This window comes from Zootoca vivipara, chromosome 4 (assembly GCF_963506605.1).
Source record: "Zootoca vivipara chromosome 4, rZooViv1.1, whole genome shotgun sequence".
In the NCBI taxonomy this organism is placed as follows: Eukaryota; Metazoa; Chordata; class Lepidosauria; order Squamata; family Lacertidae; genus Zootoca; species Zootoca vivipara.
Window position 1 is genome coordinate 98,972,530 of NC_083279.1, and position 16,421 is coordinate 98,988,950.

General features: G+C 49.6%; 1 protein-coding gene across 1 annotated transcript in view; it reads left to right on the forward strand.

The window, feature by feature from the left end:
* PDE2A (phosphodiesterase 2A) overlaps window positions 1-16,421 on the forward strand; it is a 360,136-nt gene that overhangs the window by 92,444 nt on the left and 251,271 nt on the right. The window contains exon 2 of the mRNA XM_060273988.1: window positions 14,782-14,845. Coding sequence (XP_060129971.1) covers window positions 14,782-14,845 — 64 coding nt within the window. The remainder of the gene's footprint in view (window positions 1-14,781; window positions 14,846-16,421) is intronic.

Sequence of the window (16,421 nt, forward strand, 5' to 3'; positions counted from 1 at the left end):
CTGGATTCTCTCCCTCTTTTCTCTTTTTCTCTTTCTCTTTCTGTCTCTCCCTCCCTCAATCTGTGTGCTTTATAGAATCCTAGAATCTTGGAAGGGACCCAGTGGTCATCTAGTCCAACCCCCTGGCAGATGGCCGGTCTTCCCCAACCTGGTGCCCTCCAAGTGTTTAGCACTACAACCCCGGCCTTAGCCAGCATGGCCAGTGGTCATGGGGATAGCTCACTTGGCTAGAGCATGGTGCCGATAACGCCAAGGTTGCAGGTTTGATCCCTGTTAGGGACAGCTGCAGGGGGCTGGGCTGGATGATCCTCAGGGACCCCTTCAAACTCTACAATCCTACAATTCTATGATGAGAATCATAGAATCATAGAGTTGGAAGAGACCACAAGGGCCATCCAGTCCAACCCCCTGCCAAGCAGGAAACACCATCAAAGCATTCCCGCCATATGCCTCTTAAGCCTCTGCTTAAAGACCTCCAAAGAAGGAGACTCCACCACACTCCTTGGTAGCAAATTCCACTGCCGAACAGCTCTTGCTGTCAGGAAGTTCTTCCTAATGATTAGGTGGAATCTTCTTTCTTGAAGTTTGAATCCATTGCTCCGTGTCCACTTCTCTGGAGCAGCAGAAAACAATCTTTCTCCCTCCTCTATATGACATCCTTTTATATATTTGAACATGGCTATCATATCACCCCTTAACCTTCTCTTCTCCAGGCTAAACATACCCAGCTCCCTAAGCCCAGTACTCCAGGTGAGGTCTGACCAGAGCAGAATACACTGGTACTATTACTTCCCTAGATCTAGATGCTATACTCCTATTGATGCAGCCCAGAATTGCATTGGCTTTTTTAGCTGCTGCATCATACTGTTGACTCATGTCAAGTTTGTGGTCTACCAAGACTCCTAGATCCTGTTCACATGTACTGCTGTCAAGCCAGGTGTCACCCATCCTGTATTTGTGCCTTTCATTTTCCCCCCTCAAGTGTAGTACTTTACATTTTTCCCTGTTAAAATTCATCTTGTTTGCTTTGGCCCAGTTGTCTAATCTGTTAAGGTCATTTTGAAGTGTGATCCTGTCCTCTGGGGTATTAGCCACCCCTCCTAATTTGGTGTCATCTGCAAACTTGATCAGGCTGCCCTCAAGCCCATCGTCCAAGTCATTGATAAAGATGTTGAATAAGACTGGGCCCAAGACAGAACCCTGTGGCACCCCACTAGTCACTACTCTCCAGGATGAGGAGGAGCCATTGATGAGCACCCTTTGGGTTCGGTCAGTAAGCCAGTTACAAATCCACTGAATGGTAGCATTGTCTAGCCTGCATTTTACCAGCTGCTTTACAAGAATATCATGGGGCACCTTGTCCCCCCCCAAAAAAAAACAGAACAGAATAAAACAGAACGGCTAATGAATTTGGTGAAAGTCCACATCTGAGCCTGCCCTGCGCAAGCCAGCAGTGTCCATTTTTGACGACAGAGTAACTAAACAGCACCCTTGAAAGCTAATTAGAGCCGACTGAACGTTTGACCTCTCTGCTTTCCCCTTTCCTTGGCAACGATCTGCGCCAGAGAATGGAAAAAAACGGAGAAGAAGGAGTTCAGTTATGAAATTGCCACTTGTGGAGATGAAAGCCAATGCGCGAGAGAGGATAATGAGCCATAAAGCATTGTAGAAAAGTAACGCCTCGCAGGCGGCGGTTGTGGGTTTTTTAGGCTGTGTGTGTGTGTGTGCGTTTTAAAAAGAAGCACACAGCAACCCAAATTAATGGGAACATAAATGTGACCTGAAGGATGAGAAGTTGTTTTCAAGGGAGCTCGGTGCCCAGAGAGAAGATGGGCAATTTGATGCTGATTTGGGGTGTGTGTGTGTGGCTCCGCAAGATCCCAGATTCTGGTGCGCAGCCCAGCCTTTCCTACCGGAGTTCAAGAAACAACCGATTTGAAACATTGCTGGGCAAGGCAGGTTGTTGGCCAAAAGAGAGATGACTGAAAGAGGAAGCTCTTTAACAAGAACAGGAGCTGAGGGGGAAGGAAGGAGGAAGGAGCCTCATCTCCACCCAACAGCCACTAGAGGGCAGCTGTGTTCCCTAGAATCACAAAAATTGTAGAACCGGGGAGATGAAAGGGACCCCCAAGGGTAATCTAGTCCAGCCCCCTGCAATGCAGGAAACACAGCACAAGGGTCCCTGACAGATGGACATCAAATCTCTGCTTAAGAACCTCCAGTGAAGGAGAGACCACACAACCTCCCTGGTCCAACAGCTCAGGTTCAACCGCCAATGTCGGAACAGACAAGAGAGCCAACTTCAAATATCTCAAGGGCTGTTGCTTGGAAGATGGAATAAGCTTGTTTTCTGCCGCTCTGGAGGGTAGAACTCGAACCCATGGCTTCAAGCTTCAAGAAAGGAGATTCCAACTAAACATACGGAAAAATCTTTGACGGTAAGAGCTCTTTGACGGTGGAACGATCTCCCTCGGAAGGTTGTGGACTCTCCTTCACTTCCTTGGACGTTTTTAAGCAGAGGGTGGGTGGCCATCCATCACGGATGCTTTAGCTGAGATTCCTGGGTTGGTCTAGATGACCCCCAGGGGTTCCTTCCAACTCTATGATTCTAGGAGTTTGAGGGAGGGGGTTGTTCTTCTGGTGCTTTTTTTTCCCTGATGAGTTTTTGTGCTTGCTGCTTGTTAGTCTTGTGGCTGGAGGAAGGCTCGATTCTGCCACAAGGGGGCGCTCTGGGACAGCTCAGAGCACCAGGCAGGTAGGAAGAGGGATCTGCCTTGTGGGTAAACTGCACTGCTAGTTTCTGCCAGTTTCCCCGTTGCAAAAGTTATTTCCATCAGAACACCACAGGTTGCCTTCTGCTGTGTCCTCGGGCTCTCTTTTCCCTGCCCGCCTCAACTGAGGAAGCTGGCTGCGTGGCTTCAGGGGAAGTGGGAAGGGAGAGCGGCCAGGTGTCCCTGAATGGGCCTCAGGGGGAGGTTGAGTGGGAAAGGGACCCCGAGGGTCATCCAGTTCAGCCCACTTGCACTGCAAGGAAGATCCTGCAGTTGAGAAGTGCACCTTATTTTCTGGTGTTCCACCCCCCCCTTCTCTCCCAACAGTCCCCACCCCACCAGAAAGGGAGGGAGCGCCAGAGGGACCTTTGCGCCACAGCGCTGGATGTGCTTAAGACGGCTCTAATCTCAACTAAAGCGTCTGAGACAGATGGACATCCAACCTCTGCTTAAAAACTTCCCATGAAGGGGAGTTGGCTACCTTCTGAGGCAGCCTTTTCCCCTGTCAAACATCTCCTGGTCTCAGAAAGTTCTTCCTAATGTTTAGTCGCTCTCCTTTCTTGTAACTTGAAGCCGTTGCTTTGGATCCGACCCTCTGGAGTGACAGAAAACATGTGGCAGCCTTGAAGGTGGCTATCATATTGCCTCTCAGCCTCCTCTTTTCCAGGGGAGATATACTCAGCTCCTTCAACCGTTCCTCATAAGGCTTGGTTTCCAGACCCTTAGAATCATAGAATCATAGCATATTTGGAAGAGACCACAAGGGCCATCCAGTCCAACCCCCTGCCAAGCAGGAAACACCCTCAAAGCATTCTTGACATATGCCTGTCAAGCCTCCGCTTAAAGACCTCCAAAGAAGGAGACTCCACCACACTCCTTGGCAGCCAATTCCACTGCCGAACAGCTCTTACTGTCAGGAAGTTCTTCCTAATGTTTAGGTGGAATCTTCTTTCTTGTAGTTTGAATCCATTGCTCCGTTTCCGCTTCTCTGGAGCAGCAGAAAACAACCTTTCACCTTCTTCCATATGAAACCTTTTTATATATTTGAACATGGCTATTATATCACCCCTTAACCTTCTCTTCTCCAGGCTAAACATACCCAGCTCCCTAAGCCGTTCCTCATAAGGCATCGTTTCCAGGCCTTTGACCATTTTCGTTGCCCTCTTCTGGACACGTTCCAGCTTTTCAGTATCCTTCTTGAACTGTGGTGCCCAGAACTGGACACAGTACTCCAGGTGAGGTCTGACCAGAGCAGAATACAGTGGTACTATTACCGGTACTTCCCTTGATCTAGATGCTATACTCCTATTTGATGCAGCCCAGAATTGCATTCGCTTTTTTAGCTGCTGCATCACACTGTTGAGTCATGTCAAGTTTGTGGTCTACCAGGACTCCTAGATCCTTTTCACATGTACTGCTCTCAAGCCAGGTGTCACCCATCCTGTATTTGTGCCTTACATTTTTCCCTGTTAAAATTCATCCTGTTTGCTTTGGCCCATTTTGGTCATTTTGAAGTGTGATCCTGTCCTCTGGGGTATTAGCCACCCCTCCCAATTTGGTGTCATCTGCAAACTTGATCAGGCTGCCCTCAAGCCCATCATCATTGATAAAGATGTTGAATAAGACTGGGCTCAAGACAGAACCCTGTGGCACCCCACTAGTCACTTCTCTCCAGGATGAAGAGGAGCCATTGATGAGCACCCTTTGGGTTCGGTCAGTAAGCCAGTTACAAATCCACTGAATGGTAGCATTGTCTAGCCCGCATTTTACCAGCTTCTTTACAAGAATATCATGGGGCACCTGAAATCAAGATAGGCTATATCCATAGCATTCCCTTCATCTACCAGGCTTGTAATTTTGTCAAAAAATGAGAACAGATTAGTCTGACATGACTTATTTTTCAGGAACCCATGCTGACTTTTAGTGATCACACCGTTTCTTTCTAGGTGCTCACAGACTGTTTGCTTAATGATCTGCTCTAGAATCTTTCCTGGTATTGATGTCAGGCTGACTGGGCGGTAATTGTTTGGGTCCTCTCTTTTCCCCTTTTTGAAAATAGGGACAACATTTGCCCTCCTCCAGTCTGCTGGGACTTCGCCTGTTCTCTGGGAATTTTCAAAGATTACTGCCAGTGGTTATGAAATCACCTCTGCCAGTTCTTTTAATACTCTTGGATGTAGTTCATCTGGCCCTGATCATCTTGGTCACCCTCCTCTGCGCATGTTCCAGTTTGTCAACATCCGTCTTAAATTGTGGCGCCCAGAACTGGACATGGTTTTCCAGGTGCGGTCTGACCAAGGCAGAAGAGAGAGAGACCATGGCATCCCTTGATCTGGACACTCGACTTCTGTTGATGCAACCTAGAATAGGACTCATGTCAAGTTTGTGGTCTACTGAGACCCCTAGATGCTTTTCATGGCTATCAAGCTGGGCAACCCCCGTTTTCTTTTTTTGTGCATCTGGTTATTCCTCTGTGAGTGCAGGACTTTAACACTTGTCCCTGTTGGCAGTTCAGGCTTGGCCTGACTGCAGGGAGGGAGAAGTTGCTGAAGAGCGAGCAGTCGAATGAGATCTCCCTGGCTCTGCTTTTGCACTTTGGCCTCGGGTCTTGTCCTCTTAGACCGCCCGGAGGATCGACACAGTCATTTCCATAACAAGCATGCAGCATCCCTGGGACGCCGTCATGTGTGCAGATAAGCATGCAAATTGGGTTGATGCGCAGCAGCTGCTTTGCACGCACGGCCTCGTCCCTGGAAGAGTGTGAGCGTGTGTCACACAGGTGAGATATTGGCAAAGCAGAAGAGAGACAGTGTTTTCGATGAGCCAGAGTGAACGGGCTGAGTCCTGTGCCTATGGCCGCAAGTGCCACAGTTCAGTGCTGGAAGGTGCGAACAGGAGGACTCCTGAGCATGTGCAAAGTGTTCATTCCTCTGTTATTCAGTATACCTGAAGGAGCGTCTCCACCCCCATCCTTCAGCCCCGACACTCAGGTCCAGCTCCGAAGGCCTTTTGGGGGTTCCCTCCCTGCAAGAAGTGAGGTTACAGGGAACCAGGCAGAGGGCCTTCATGGTGGTGGCTCCCACTCTGTGGAATGCCCTCCCTTCAGATGTCAAGGAAATAAACAACTGGCCGACTTTTAGAAGACATCTGAAGGCAGCCCAGTTTAGGGAAGTTTTTCATGTTTGATGTTTTATCATGTTTTTAATATTCTGTTGGGAGCCACCCAGAATGGCTGGGGAAACCCAGCCAGATGGGTGGGGTAGAAGCAATTAATTAATTAATTAATTACTGGAAAGAAACAGTCTTTGGAACAGTGTTGATGCAGCATAAGACGTTTTGGGAGGGAGGCGAAAGCAAAAGGGATTTGGGGAAATATTGGCGTAATTTTATACAGTATTGGAAGTAAATGACAAACCATCTTGGGAACCTAGGAAGCCACGTAGAGAGAATGCAGGAAGATAAGGGCTGAAAGTTAATGAATGGAATGTCTTTCCCCAGGGCTCCCCTGAACATTCCTCAAGTCACCCCAGGATGCCACGGCACACTGCTGTCACCATCTGCAGTGATCAAGGAGCCCAAGAAAGTAAAATCTCTCACTGCCTCCATTTCTTCCCCTTCTATTTGCCAGGAGGTGATGGGACCAGTGGCCATGATCTTGGTTTTTTTGATGTTGAGCTTCAGACCATATTTTGCGCTCTCCTCTTTCACCCTCATTAAAAGGTTCTTTACTTCCTCCTCACTTTCTGCCATCAAGGTTGTGTCATCTGAATATCTGAGGGTGTTGATATTTCTTCCGGCAATCTTAATTCCAGCTTGGGATTCATCTAGTCCAGCCTTGCGCATGATGAATTCTGCATATAAGTTAAATAAGCAGGGAGACAATATACAACCTTGTCGTACTCCTTTCCCAATTTTGAACCAATCAGTTGTTCTATATCCAGTTCTAACTGTAGCTTCTTGTCCCACATAGAGATTCATCAGGAAACAGATGAGGTGATTAGGCACTCCTAGATCAGACAAACCTAGACAGCATCTTAAAAAGCAGAGACATCACCTTGCCGACAAAGTATAGTTAAAGCTATGGTTTTCCCAGTAGTGATGTATGGAAGTGAGAGCTGGACCATAAAGAAGGCTGATCGCCGAAGAATTGATGCTTTTGAATTATGGTGCTGGAGGAGACTCTTGAGAGTCCCATGGACTGCAAGAAGATCAAACCTATCCATTCTGAAGGAAATCAGCCCTGAGTGCTCACTGGAAGGACAGATCCTGAAGCTGAGGCTCCAATACTTTGGCCACCTCATGAGAAGAGAAGAATCCTTGGAAAAGACCCTGATGTTGGGAAAGATGGAGGGCACAAGGAGAAGGGGACGACAGAGGATGAGATGGTTGGACAGTGTTCTCGAAGCTACGAACATGAGTTTGACCAAACTGCGGGAGGCAGTGGAAGACAGGAGTGCCTGGCGTGCTCTGGTCCATTGGGTCATGAAGATTCCCACACAATTAAATGACTAAACAACAACACTCAACACCTCTGGCTATTTTTCTTCTACCTACCAACCTGGTGAAGTGGGTGGAAAAAGGACCTACCCATTTGTTTCTATGGCAACAGAGCGACTTCTTTGGAGATGCTAATTTGGGTACTTTACTACCTTGACAAAGGAACTGGTTTGGAAAGCTTCCTCATTCATTATGTTGTTGTTGTTTAGTCGTGTCCGACTCTTCTCTTCGTGACCCCATGGACCAGAGCACACCCATCCTCCTATTCTGTTGTTCCAGTTCTTCAACCCATCTCCCACACCCGTCTTCATTTCCTTGCCCCCCCAATATGTCTTGTCTTCCTGGATTGTGCTTCCCTTCTCTGACTAGGGAAGCACAAATCCAAGCCCGATCTTCTCCTTCTGCCACAGCTTGATTGTCTCTAACTGGGACAAACTGGTCTTCCTCTCCCACCTGGAGAACAGAGCCCTGAATTCCTTCTTGGTATGGAGTCCCTTGGGTCAAAAAGATGTCCTGTGCAGCCTCTCCCACAGTTTGCACTAGGTTCCAAATCTGCTGCTGCTCCTGTTCTTCTTCCTGTGGTGTTTTATTGTTATTATCCTCCATAACCTCTGCTTGTGGCAACATCAGGGTCTTTTCCAGGGATTCTACTCTTCTCATGAAGTGGTCAAAGTATTAGAGCCTCAGCTTCAGGATCTGTCATTCATTCTACCCTCTGTCATTAGGAAGAACTTCTTGACAGTAAGAGCTGTTCGGCAGTGGAATTTGCTACCAAGGAGTGGGGTGGAGTCTCCTTCTTTGGAGGTCTTTAAGCAGAGGCTTGACAGGCATATGTCAAGAATGCTTTGATGGTGTTTCCTGCTTGGCATGGGGTTGGACTGGATGGCCCTTGTGGTCTCTTCCAACTCTATGATTCTATGATTCAGAAGACTGTACAACACCTTTTTTACATGAACTCACTCCCACAGGAGGCAGTGATGGCCATTAGCTTGGATGACTTGAAAAGGGGAGTCAGCCAATTCCCAGGAGAGGAGAGAGCTGTTGATGGCTACTAGCCACAGCGGCTATGCTCTCTGGAGGCAGCCGTGGTTCTGAATACCAGTTGATGGAAACCACAGGAGGGGAGAGGGCTCTCGTGCTTGGATCCTGCTTGCTGGTTTCCCATTGGGGTATCTGGATGCTGGACTGGATGGGCCATTGGCCTGATCCAGCAGACATTCCCTGTGCTCTGATCTCTCTCTCTGCCTTTTAGCATATGAACCTTGCTTAGGATAGCAATCACTTGCCAAACATCCCCAATCAAAGCAAGTAATTAAAGGAAACGCGGATCTTGGCTCAGGTGGCCAGGCTGACAAATGCAGTTAGCATTTGCGAGAGGCTAGACGGCCAACTGGTAACTCTGAAATGAAATGGAAGCTCAGCCTCAAGTTATCAGGCCCGCTCCGTGAGACTCCCTGCAGAGTTTGACAAATTTATTTGCTGCGAAGGGAAAGGACACAAACCCGGGACTCTGTGCTCATTTGTAGCATTTAATCTTGATTAAATTGGATTACCTGTTTGCTCAGGATGATTCGTTTTGTATTGTCTCGATTCAATGAATAACAAACAAAATGGAGAGGAAAATGCACCATTTGAACCCAAGGCGCGATGGCTATTCCAGAGGGGTGTGTGTGTGCTGTTTTGCAAAGAGTTTGGCTGCATCAACCTCATTCATCGATTGGGTCTCGCCAGCCTTCTGTGCAAGAGGTGTTTCTCTATGACCTGATTTGTGTGATTAAAATGGATCCCACAGGTGGAGTGGACACGGCTATCGTCTCGTCACCAGTACCTGGGGGGATGAGTCCCCCTGCTCATTTCACAAACACAGATCCTTGCGTCCCGCTTTTGAAAAAGAATTATTTATTTGCAATCCCCGAGGCTCAGAGGGGCAGCAATAATTTAAATGCGAGGTTAAGATTGGTTTTGATCCTTTTGTGCGTAATCTTCACAAAATGAAAATGTCGGAACTAGAGCCCAGCTGGCATGATGCCCCACCTGCTAATCCCCACTGCGCAGAGGACTGCTTCACAGAATCATAGAACTGTAGAGTTGAAAGGGATCCCAGGGGTCATCCAGTCCAACCCCCTGCAATGCTTGTTGAGCTATGACGAGGCGAAGGAGCTGCATGTGATTTAGTCACCCTCTTCTTTCAATAGTGAGGCTCCTGGGGTGAACCCCAAGTCCCTACTGGGCGACCTCAGGCCAGATACTTACCCCTTGAGTGCCTGGGAGAAAGGGTTGGATACAGATATGTGTGGGGAAGGTTCAGGGAGGCAGGAGGGGATATATTGTTTGATTATATCCTTTCCAACTTGTGTTAACAAGTTCTACAATTTAGCAAAGTAACTTTCCCCTTTTAAACTCATGCAGCGGATGCGTTGCTCAGGCTTGCTAAAGCCTCTAAAATAAGTTTGGTTGGTAATTTCCCCTTTAAAGGTAAAGGGACCCCTGACCATTAGGTCCAGTCATGACCGACTCTGGGGTTGCGGCGCTCATCTTGCTTTACTGGCCGAGGGAGCCGGCGTACAGCTTCCAGGTCTTGTGGCCAGCATGACAAAGCTGCTTCTGGCAAACCAGAGCAGCGCACAGAAACACCATTTACCTTCCTGCCAGAGTGGTACCTATTTATCTACTTGCACTTTGAGGTGCTTTCGAACTGCTAGGTGGGCAGGAGCAGGGACTGAGCAACGGGAGCTCACCCCGTCACGGGGATTCGAACCGCCGACCTTCTGAACGGCAAGCCCTAGGCTCTGTGGTTTAACCCACAGCACCACCCACAAGCCTTAATCGAGTATAAATACACCTTTAAAAACTGAGGCATCATATCTCTGAATTATTATATGGTTGAGTGCCCCCCCCATTCTCATTAGCTTTCTTAACTTTACCAGTTTGGACATTATTTCCACTTTCCAAATTCCATCCATCAAGTTATAGAGCTCTCCTCTTTAGCTTTTAATTCCAGCCAAGCTACATTTGATCCTCAGCACATTTAGAAATAATTCCACTTAAGATGCGGTTTCTGTTGGTTTAAATAGGTTTTGGGCCACAGGCCACAGCTGAAGATGGGAACACCTGGAACCTGGGCATCTTTGGTGAAAACGACCAGGTTTCACATGGTGGGGAGAAAGAACATTGTTTGCAGGGGATCTGCAGAGAACATAGCTGTCAACTTCCAGATTGGAAAATAAGGGATCAGCAGCGGCGCGGCACCGGAAGTCATTTCTGCGCATGTCCAGACACGCGCAGAAGCGACTTCCGGTGCCGGCTCTGCCCTATCTCCAGTGCCCAGACATGGGCAGAGCGGCACCAGGAATTGGTTCTGCGCATGCCCCGACATGCACAGAAGCGGCTTCCAGTGCTGGGCTCATGGGCATAGGCAGGGGGGGGAGGAGGGGGCAGTTGACCCCCCCTAGAAGCAGGACCGCTGGCCAGCCTGCCCCGCTGCCCGCTGCCCCCACCCGGTGCTGTCTCCCTTCTCCCTGGCTGGCTGTGGGGCAGGTGGAGGGAAAGCCCCAGAGCAAAGCGTTTGGCTGGCTTTCCCTCCACCCGCCCCACAGCCAGCCGGCTAGAAGGGTTGTCTCCCTTCTCCCTTGCTGGCTGTGTGGCGGGTGGAGGGAAAGCCAGCTTTCCCTCCACCCGCCCCGGCGATCGTGGAGAGGGAGGAGGGGGTCGGAGCAGCCCGATTTCGGGCTGATCCTGGCGCCCCTTGCCCCTGCCTGTCGAGGAGGGGGAGGAGGGAGTCGGAGCAGCCCGATTTCGGGCTGGTCCTGGCGACCCCTCGCCCCTGCCGATCGCGGAGGGGGAGGAGGGGATCGGAGCAGCCTGATTTCGGGCTGATCCTGGCACCCCCTCGCCCCTGAACGACCATGGCTTTCCTTGCCCCACTGTGGCCCCTCCCCTTGCCCCCCTAATTTTGATCCTGGCTACGCCCCTGGCTGGGCTGCCCATGTCCGCATGTCTGGGCATGCGCAGAGACGATTTCCGGCAGCACTCGGCAAGCCAAGTGAGCGAGCAGCCAGCCAGGAGCCGGGACATTTGTGCAGCTGAGGAGCCTCCCTGGCTGGCAGGATCTGCTTTCTTATAAATCCGGGGGATTTACGGGATATTTTGCAATTCGGGATAACAGCGGGAAACAGATTTAAATACGGGGGTTTACCGCAAAAAACGGGAGAGTTGACAGCTAGGGCAGAGAATGTGGCTGCCAGTCAGAACAGGCAATGCTGAGCTAGAACTGGACAGCTTGATATGTTCAGTTTCACATGCAATAGCTCTAAGACTAAGGCAATGGAAAACATATGAAGAGCCTGCTGGATCAGGCCAGTGGCTCATCTAGTCCAACATCCTATTCTTACAGTGGCCAAACAGGATTTTCGCACAGGAGCGCACTGCCGTCCTGTGGTTTCCAGTAACTGGCATTCAGAAACATGGCTGCCTCTGACGCTGGATGTAGCCCACAACCATCGAGGCTAATGGATTGGTCTAATCCTCTTCTAAAGTCATCGTTTAAAGACAAAAGTTTCATATAGTTTAACTACATGCTGCATGGAGAAATTGCCCCCCCCCAACATTCAGCCCCACATGCTCTAATGTTGGACTGCAATCCTATGCACAAAGCTATTGGACTGTGTGGAATTTCCTTCTAGGGACACATGGAAAACATGTTTGTTCCCCGCTCATCTTATTTGCCTGCAGAAAGCATTGTGCATTACTTAGACTCTGCCCAGCCTTTATGGAGCATATGTTCTGATTTGCTTACAGGGTGGTTAAACAATGATCATTCATCCTACAATCACCCTGATTTGCTTGCGGTGTGTTTACACATCTTCCCTGTTGAATGACTGGGCCAGTTATCTGTTGGAGTTCTTTAGTATGCAGAGTAAGCAATGTATGGTTAGTAGCTGTTGCAAACACACACACACACACACACACACACAGAGAGAGAGAGAGAGAGAGAGAGAGAGAGAGAGAAACAGACAGACAGACAGACAGACAGACAGAGATTTGTTGTGTAAAAAAATATCAAATTAATTTATTATAGGAAGTGCGTTTAACTTGGTTATAAATGATATCTAGTTCTAGCCTGAACAGCTAGTCTAGAGAAGGCAAAGGCAATCAGGTCAATGGAACTTTTTGTGTGTTCCTGTCAAATGTATGTATACCTTTAAACCTTATACATTACACAATAAAGCCGTGTTCCCAAACTTGGGTCTCCAACAGTTTATGGACTACAATTCCCATCATCCCTGACCACTAGTCCTACTAGCTAAAGATGATGCGAGTTGGTCCCAAAACAGCTGGAGACCCGCTTTAAAAGTTTCTTTCCATAGTCCCCCTCTTCCCCTAGCTAGCATAAGTTAAACATGGTTTACTTACAAACTCTCCAAAGTTCAGATTCATGTGCTTTTCCACACAGCATTCAGAAAAAAAGTTGCACAGGCAGTAAAACTTTGTTTAGGTACAAAGTGATGAAAGTTCTTAATTTATTGGTATAGGACAGGCACCCCCAAACTTCGGCCCTCCTGATGTTTTGGACTACAATTCCCATCATCCCTGACCACTGGTCCTGTTAGCTAGGGATGATGGGAGTTGTAGGCCAAAACATCTGGAGGGCCGCAGTTTGGGGACGCCTGGTATAGGAACTCGGGAGTGGCTTGTGAGTGCATGCAGTTGAGCTGGAGCAACCACCTCATACCTCTTCTTCACTAGAGCTGTGAGCTAGCTAACCATTGGGGGAAAACCTCCTCTCAGGTTTACATATACTAAATTAAATTTGAACTTCTATGGGGAAAGAGGAGAGGGCTTGCTTTGAATTGTTGCTGGTTCCTTCTGGCTTACTACTGCATTTCTGTTAGATTAAGTCTGAAGTGAGGATGGTGCAGCCTTAATTTAGGGAAGACCGTGTCTTATCATTGCAGTTTCCGAATCATAAATTTACCTTAAAAGCAATCTTCCATTTCCATTTGAGGCCTGGTTCCTGCCTACAGGAGTCTGATAACTAGCTCTTCCTGGCAAATGCAAGGATTAGTGCGCTGATCTTTTCTGGAACTATTAGGCGGTCCAGATGCTAGTTGTTCTCTGAAGGTCATGTATGAGATAAGAGCTTGTACCAGGGTCGGAGATAGGCTGCACTGATGCCGTGATCCATAGAAATAAACCATGTAAGAAGTCTAGACTAGCATCTGCTGTTACAGCTCTTCCTGAACACCATTTCCCCATCAGGGAAATCCAAAACCACACGTTCTCAAAACTGTTGATCTGACTCCCCGGTTTACTCACTTCTTTGCCATTCCACTGCACAGCCTTCCCCAACCTGGTGCCCACATGGTGTTATAAACTACAACTCCTCCACAAATGGGAGCATGGCCAAGCTGGGGGGGGGGGGTTGATGGGAATTGTGGGCCATGACATCTGGACTGGAGGATGCCCTGGTGTTGCCAAAGGCAGCACACACACACACACACACACACACACACAGGTCTCTGCTGGTTTCTGGAAGGACTGCCTTCCAATCTCTAGTTTGCTTGGACTGAATATTCATTTCTGTCAGTCCTGCCCCCCCCGCTCCCCCCCCCCAAAATCCTGGCCACGCCCAAGGCCCTAGGCCTCTGGGGGGACGTGGGGACTTGTGGGAGGGTGCCATAGTTCAAAACCTGAAAAGCTGCATGCAGTTAAAGAGACATTTGGTGCTTCTGGGAGGGGGGCCGGTTCTAAAAATAAAAAGCTGTGTAAGAATTAGGGTTGCCAGACTCAATAGAGGACAGGATTTCTGTGCCTTTAATTGCCCTGCTCTCTTTTGAGTCTGGAAATTTTAAAAGAGAAACCAGCAGACCCTTTGCTTGGAAATTAAAGAAAGGGTCTGCTGGTTTCTCTTTAAGGTTTCGAGACTCAAAAGAGAGCAGGGCAATTAAAGGCACAGAAGTCCTGTCCTCTATTGAGTCTGGCAACCCTAGTAAGAATCACTGGTTATGAGTGATCGGTAAGAAAGCCATGATGTAAAAAAATAAATAAACAACGGGTAAAAAAAACAAACAAACAACGGGACTTCTACAGCAGCAGGCGCTGAGGTCTGGGAGATGGAGGCAGCCTCCCTCTCTCTCCAGGTTTTTAGGAACCGGGGAAGCCCCTGGGCTCTGCTTCTTGCAGCAATCCTGCGAAGTCTTCCTCTTTGCTTCTCCCTCTCCTTGGCAGCGAGAGAGCGATGCCCAGCCGCGCTCCCGCGAGCAGGTGTGCATGACAAGCCAAGTGTGTGTGACAGAGGCAGGCCGGCCACTGGGGGGGGGGGGACGGGGACGGACGGGCGCTCTCTCTCTCTCTCTCTCTCTCTGTGTGTGTATCTCTGTCTCTCGCTTGCAAAAGTCTCCCGGCTCCAGCAGCGGCCGCGCTCGGTCCTCAGCCGGCTTCTGCAAGCCCGGCGGGGCAGCAGGATGGTCCTGATCCTGCCGCACATACTCATTGCTGCCCTTCACTTTTTCAGACGGGGCCAGCAGGTCTTCCTGAAGGCGGAGGAGGCGGCGGCCCGAGGCTCGGACACGCTACAGGTAGGTCGCTCCTTTCGGTTCCCTCTTCTTTTTGGGGGTGGGGGGTCCGGGGGGGGTCCCCAAAGGTGGTGACTCTCTTCGCGTGCTCGGGATGTCCTTCCCTTTGCATGTTCTCGCGGCGCTCTGTACGTGGCACGGTGAACTCTTGATTGCAGTTGAGGAACTCTTGATGGCGATCGACCAAGTTTGTCTCCCCATGACGACCCCCGAAAATTGACCTGTTTTACTCTGTTCTAAGTTCTGTGTTTCGAATGCCACTTCCTTCCTTACATACGCAGCACTTGCGGCTAACTTTGGGATGTCTCAAAAGATATTCCAAAGCATCGTTCGTAGCACTTTGAAACTCTCTGTGATTCCTGCATTGCAGGCGGTTGGGCTGAAGAATGACCCCCCGGGGGGGGGGCGCTCGCTCCCTTCCAACTCTTGGATTCTTCGTAAGTGGACATGGCGCAAGCACAGTGAAGGTCATGCGTTGCATAAACAGAAGGCAACTCTTCTGAAGGCTTTGATCCCATCCCTAACAGGAGACCATTTCGTAGTTTGCTGGGACAAAGTGGGGCGCTTGTTAGTGCGCCCCCCAAAGCAGGATTTATCCAGAAGCACTGCGAAGCTATTACATTTTTGCTGTCCCGCTAGCTAGCATATCAGCCCCCAAAGATTTGTTCTCAACTAAGCATGTGAAAGATTTAGGATTGCTGGAGCCTTAATCTCTGCCCGGTTGAGTTTTGAGTAGGGGGAATGCTCTCTCTTGCTCTTGCAGCGACCAAGTCCTGTTTGTAATTAACCAAAAACACCCCCCCTCTCTCTCTCTCCTTCCTTCCTTCCTTCCTTCCTTCCTTCCTTCCTTCCTTCCTTCCTTCCTTCCTTCCTTCCTTCCTTCCTTCCTTCCTTCCTTCCTTCCTTCCTTCCTTCCTTCCTTCCTTCCTTCCTTCCTCTCTCTCTCTCTCTCGGCTAAAACACCTTTTTTCACATGTTCATTATCCTTCCCCTCTCCTTTATGTCTTCTCCTTCGTACTCTCAAGCCCTCCCTCCCTCCCTTTTCTCTTATTGGGCAATCCGAGGGGCTCTGCCGCCTCTGCCTGGCTCTCTTCTCCTCTCCTCATTCTCCTCGGCTTGAGTTCTCGGAGGATGGAGGGGCTCTTTGCGCCCCGGGCTCGCCTTGAGAAACGCCTCCCGTTTCTGCAGGCCAACCCCACTCTTTTCGCGGGGCACCGGCGAGGCTGCCAGCCACGACCCTCGCGGCGGCTCGGGAGGGCCAGGGAGGCGCGTGGCGCGTTCCTGCCAGCCGCAGGCAGAGCGGGCTCGCTGCAATGCAGGCGTCCTCGGCACGGCACGGCTCCTGCGAGCAGAGCAGAGGCCCTGGAAGTCTCTGAAAGTTGCTGGCTGCTGTGGGCAAGCAGAGAAGCAGCTTCAGAGCATTGCCTTGGCGTCTGTATCTCCCCCTCCCCTTCTGCAAGCACCCAGAGGACTCTGCAGGCCAGTGGCCGCATTACTTGGGGAGTGAAAACACACACGCCCATTCTTCTCTTTCCAAGCACCTGCTTCTCAACCCACCAGCACCTCAAAGCTGTGTGCA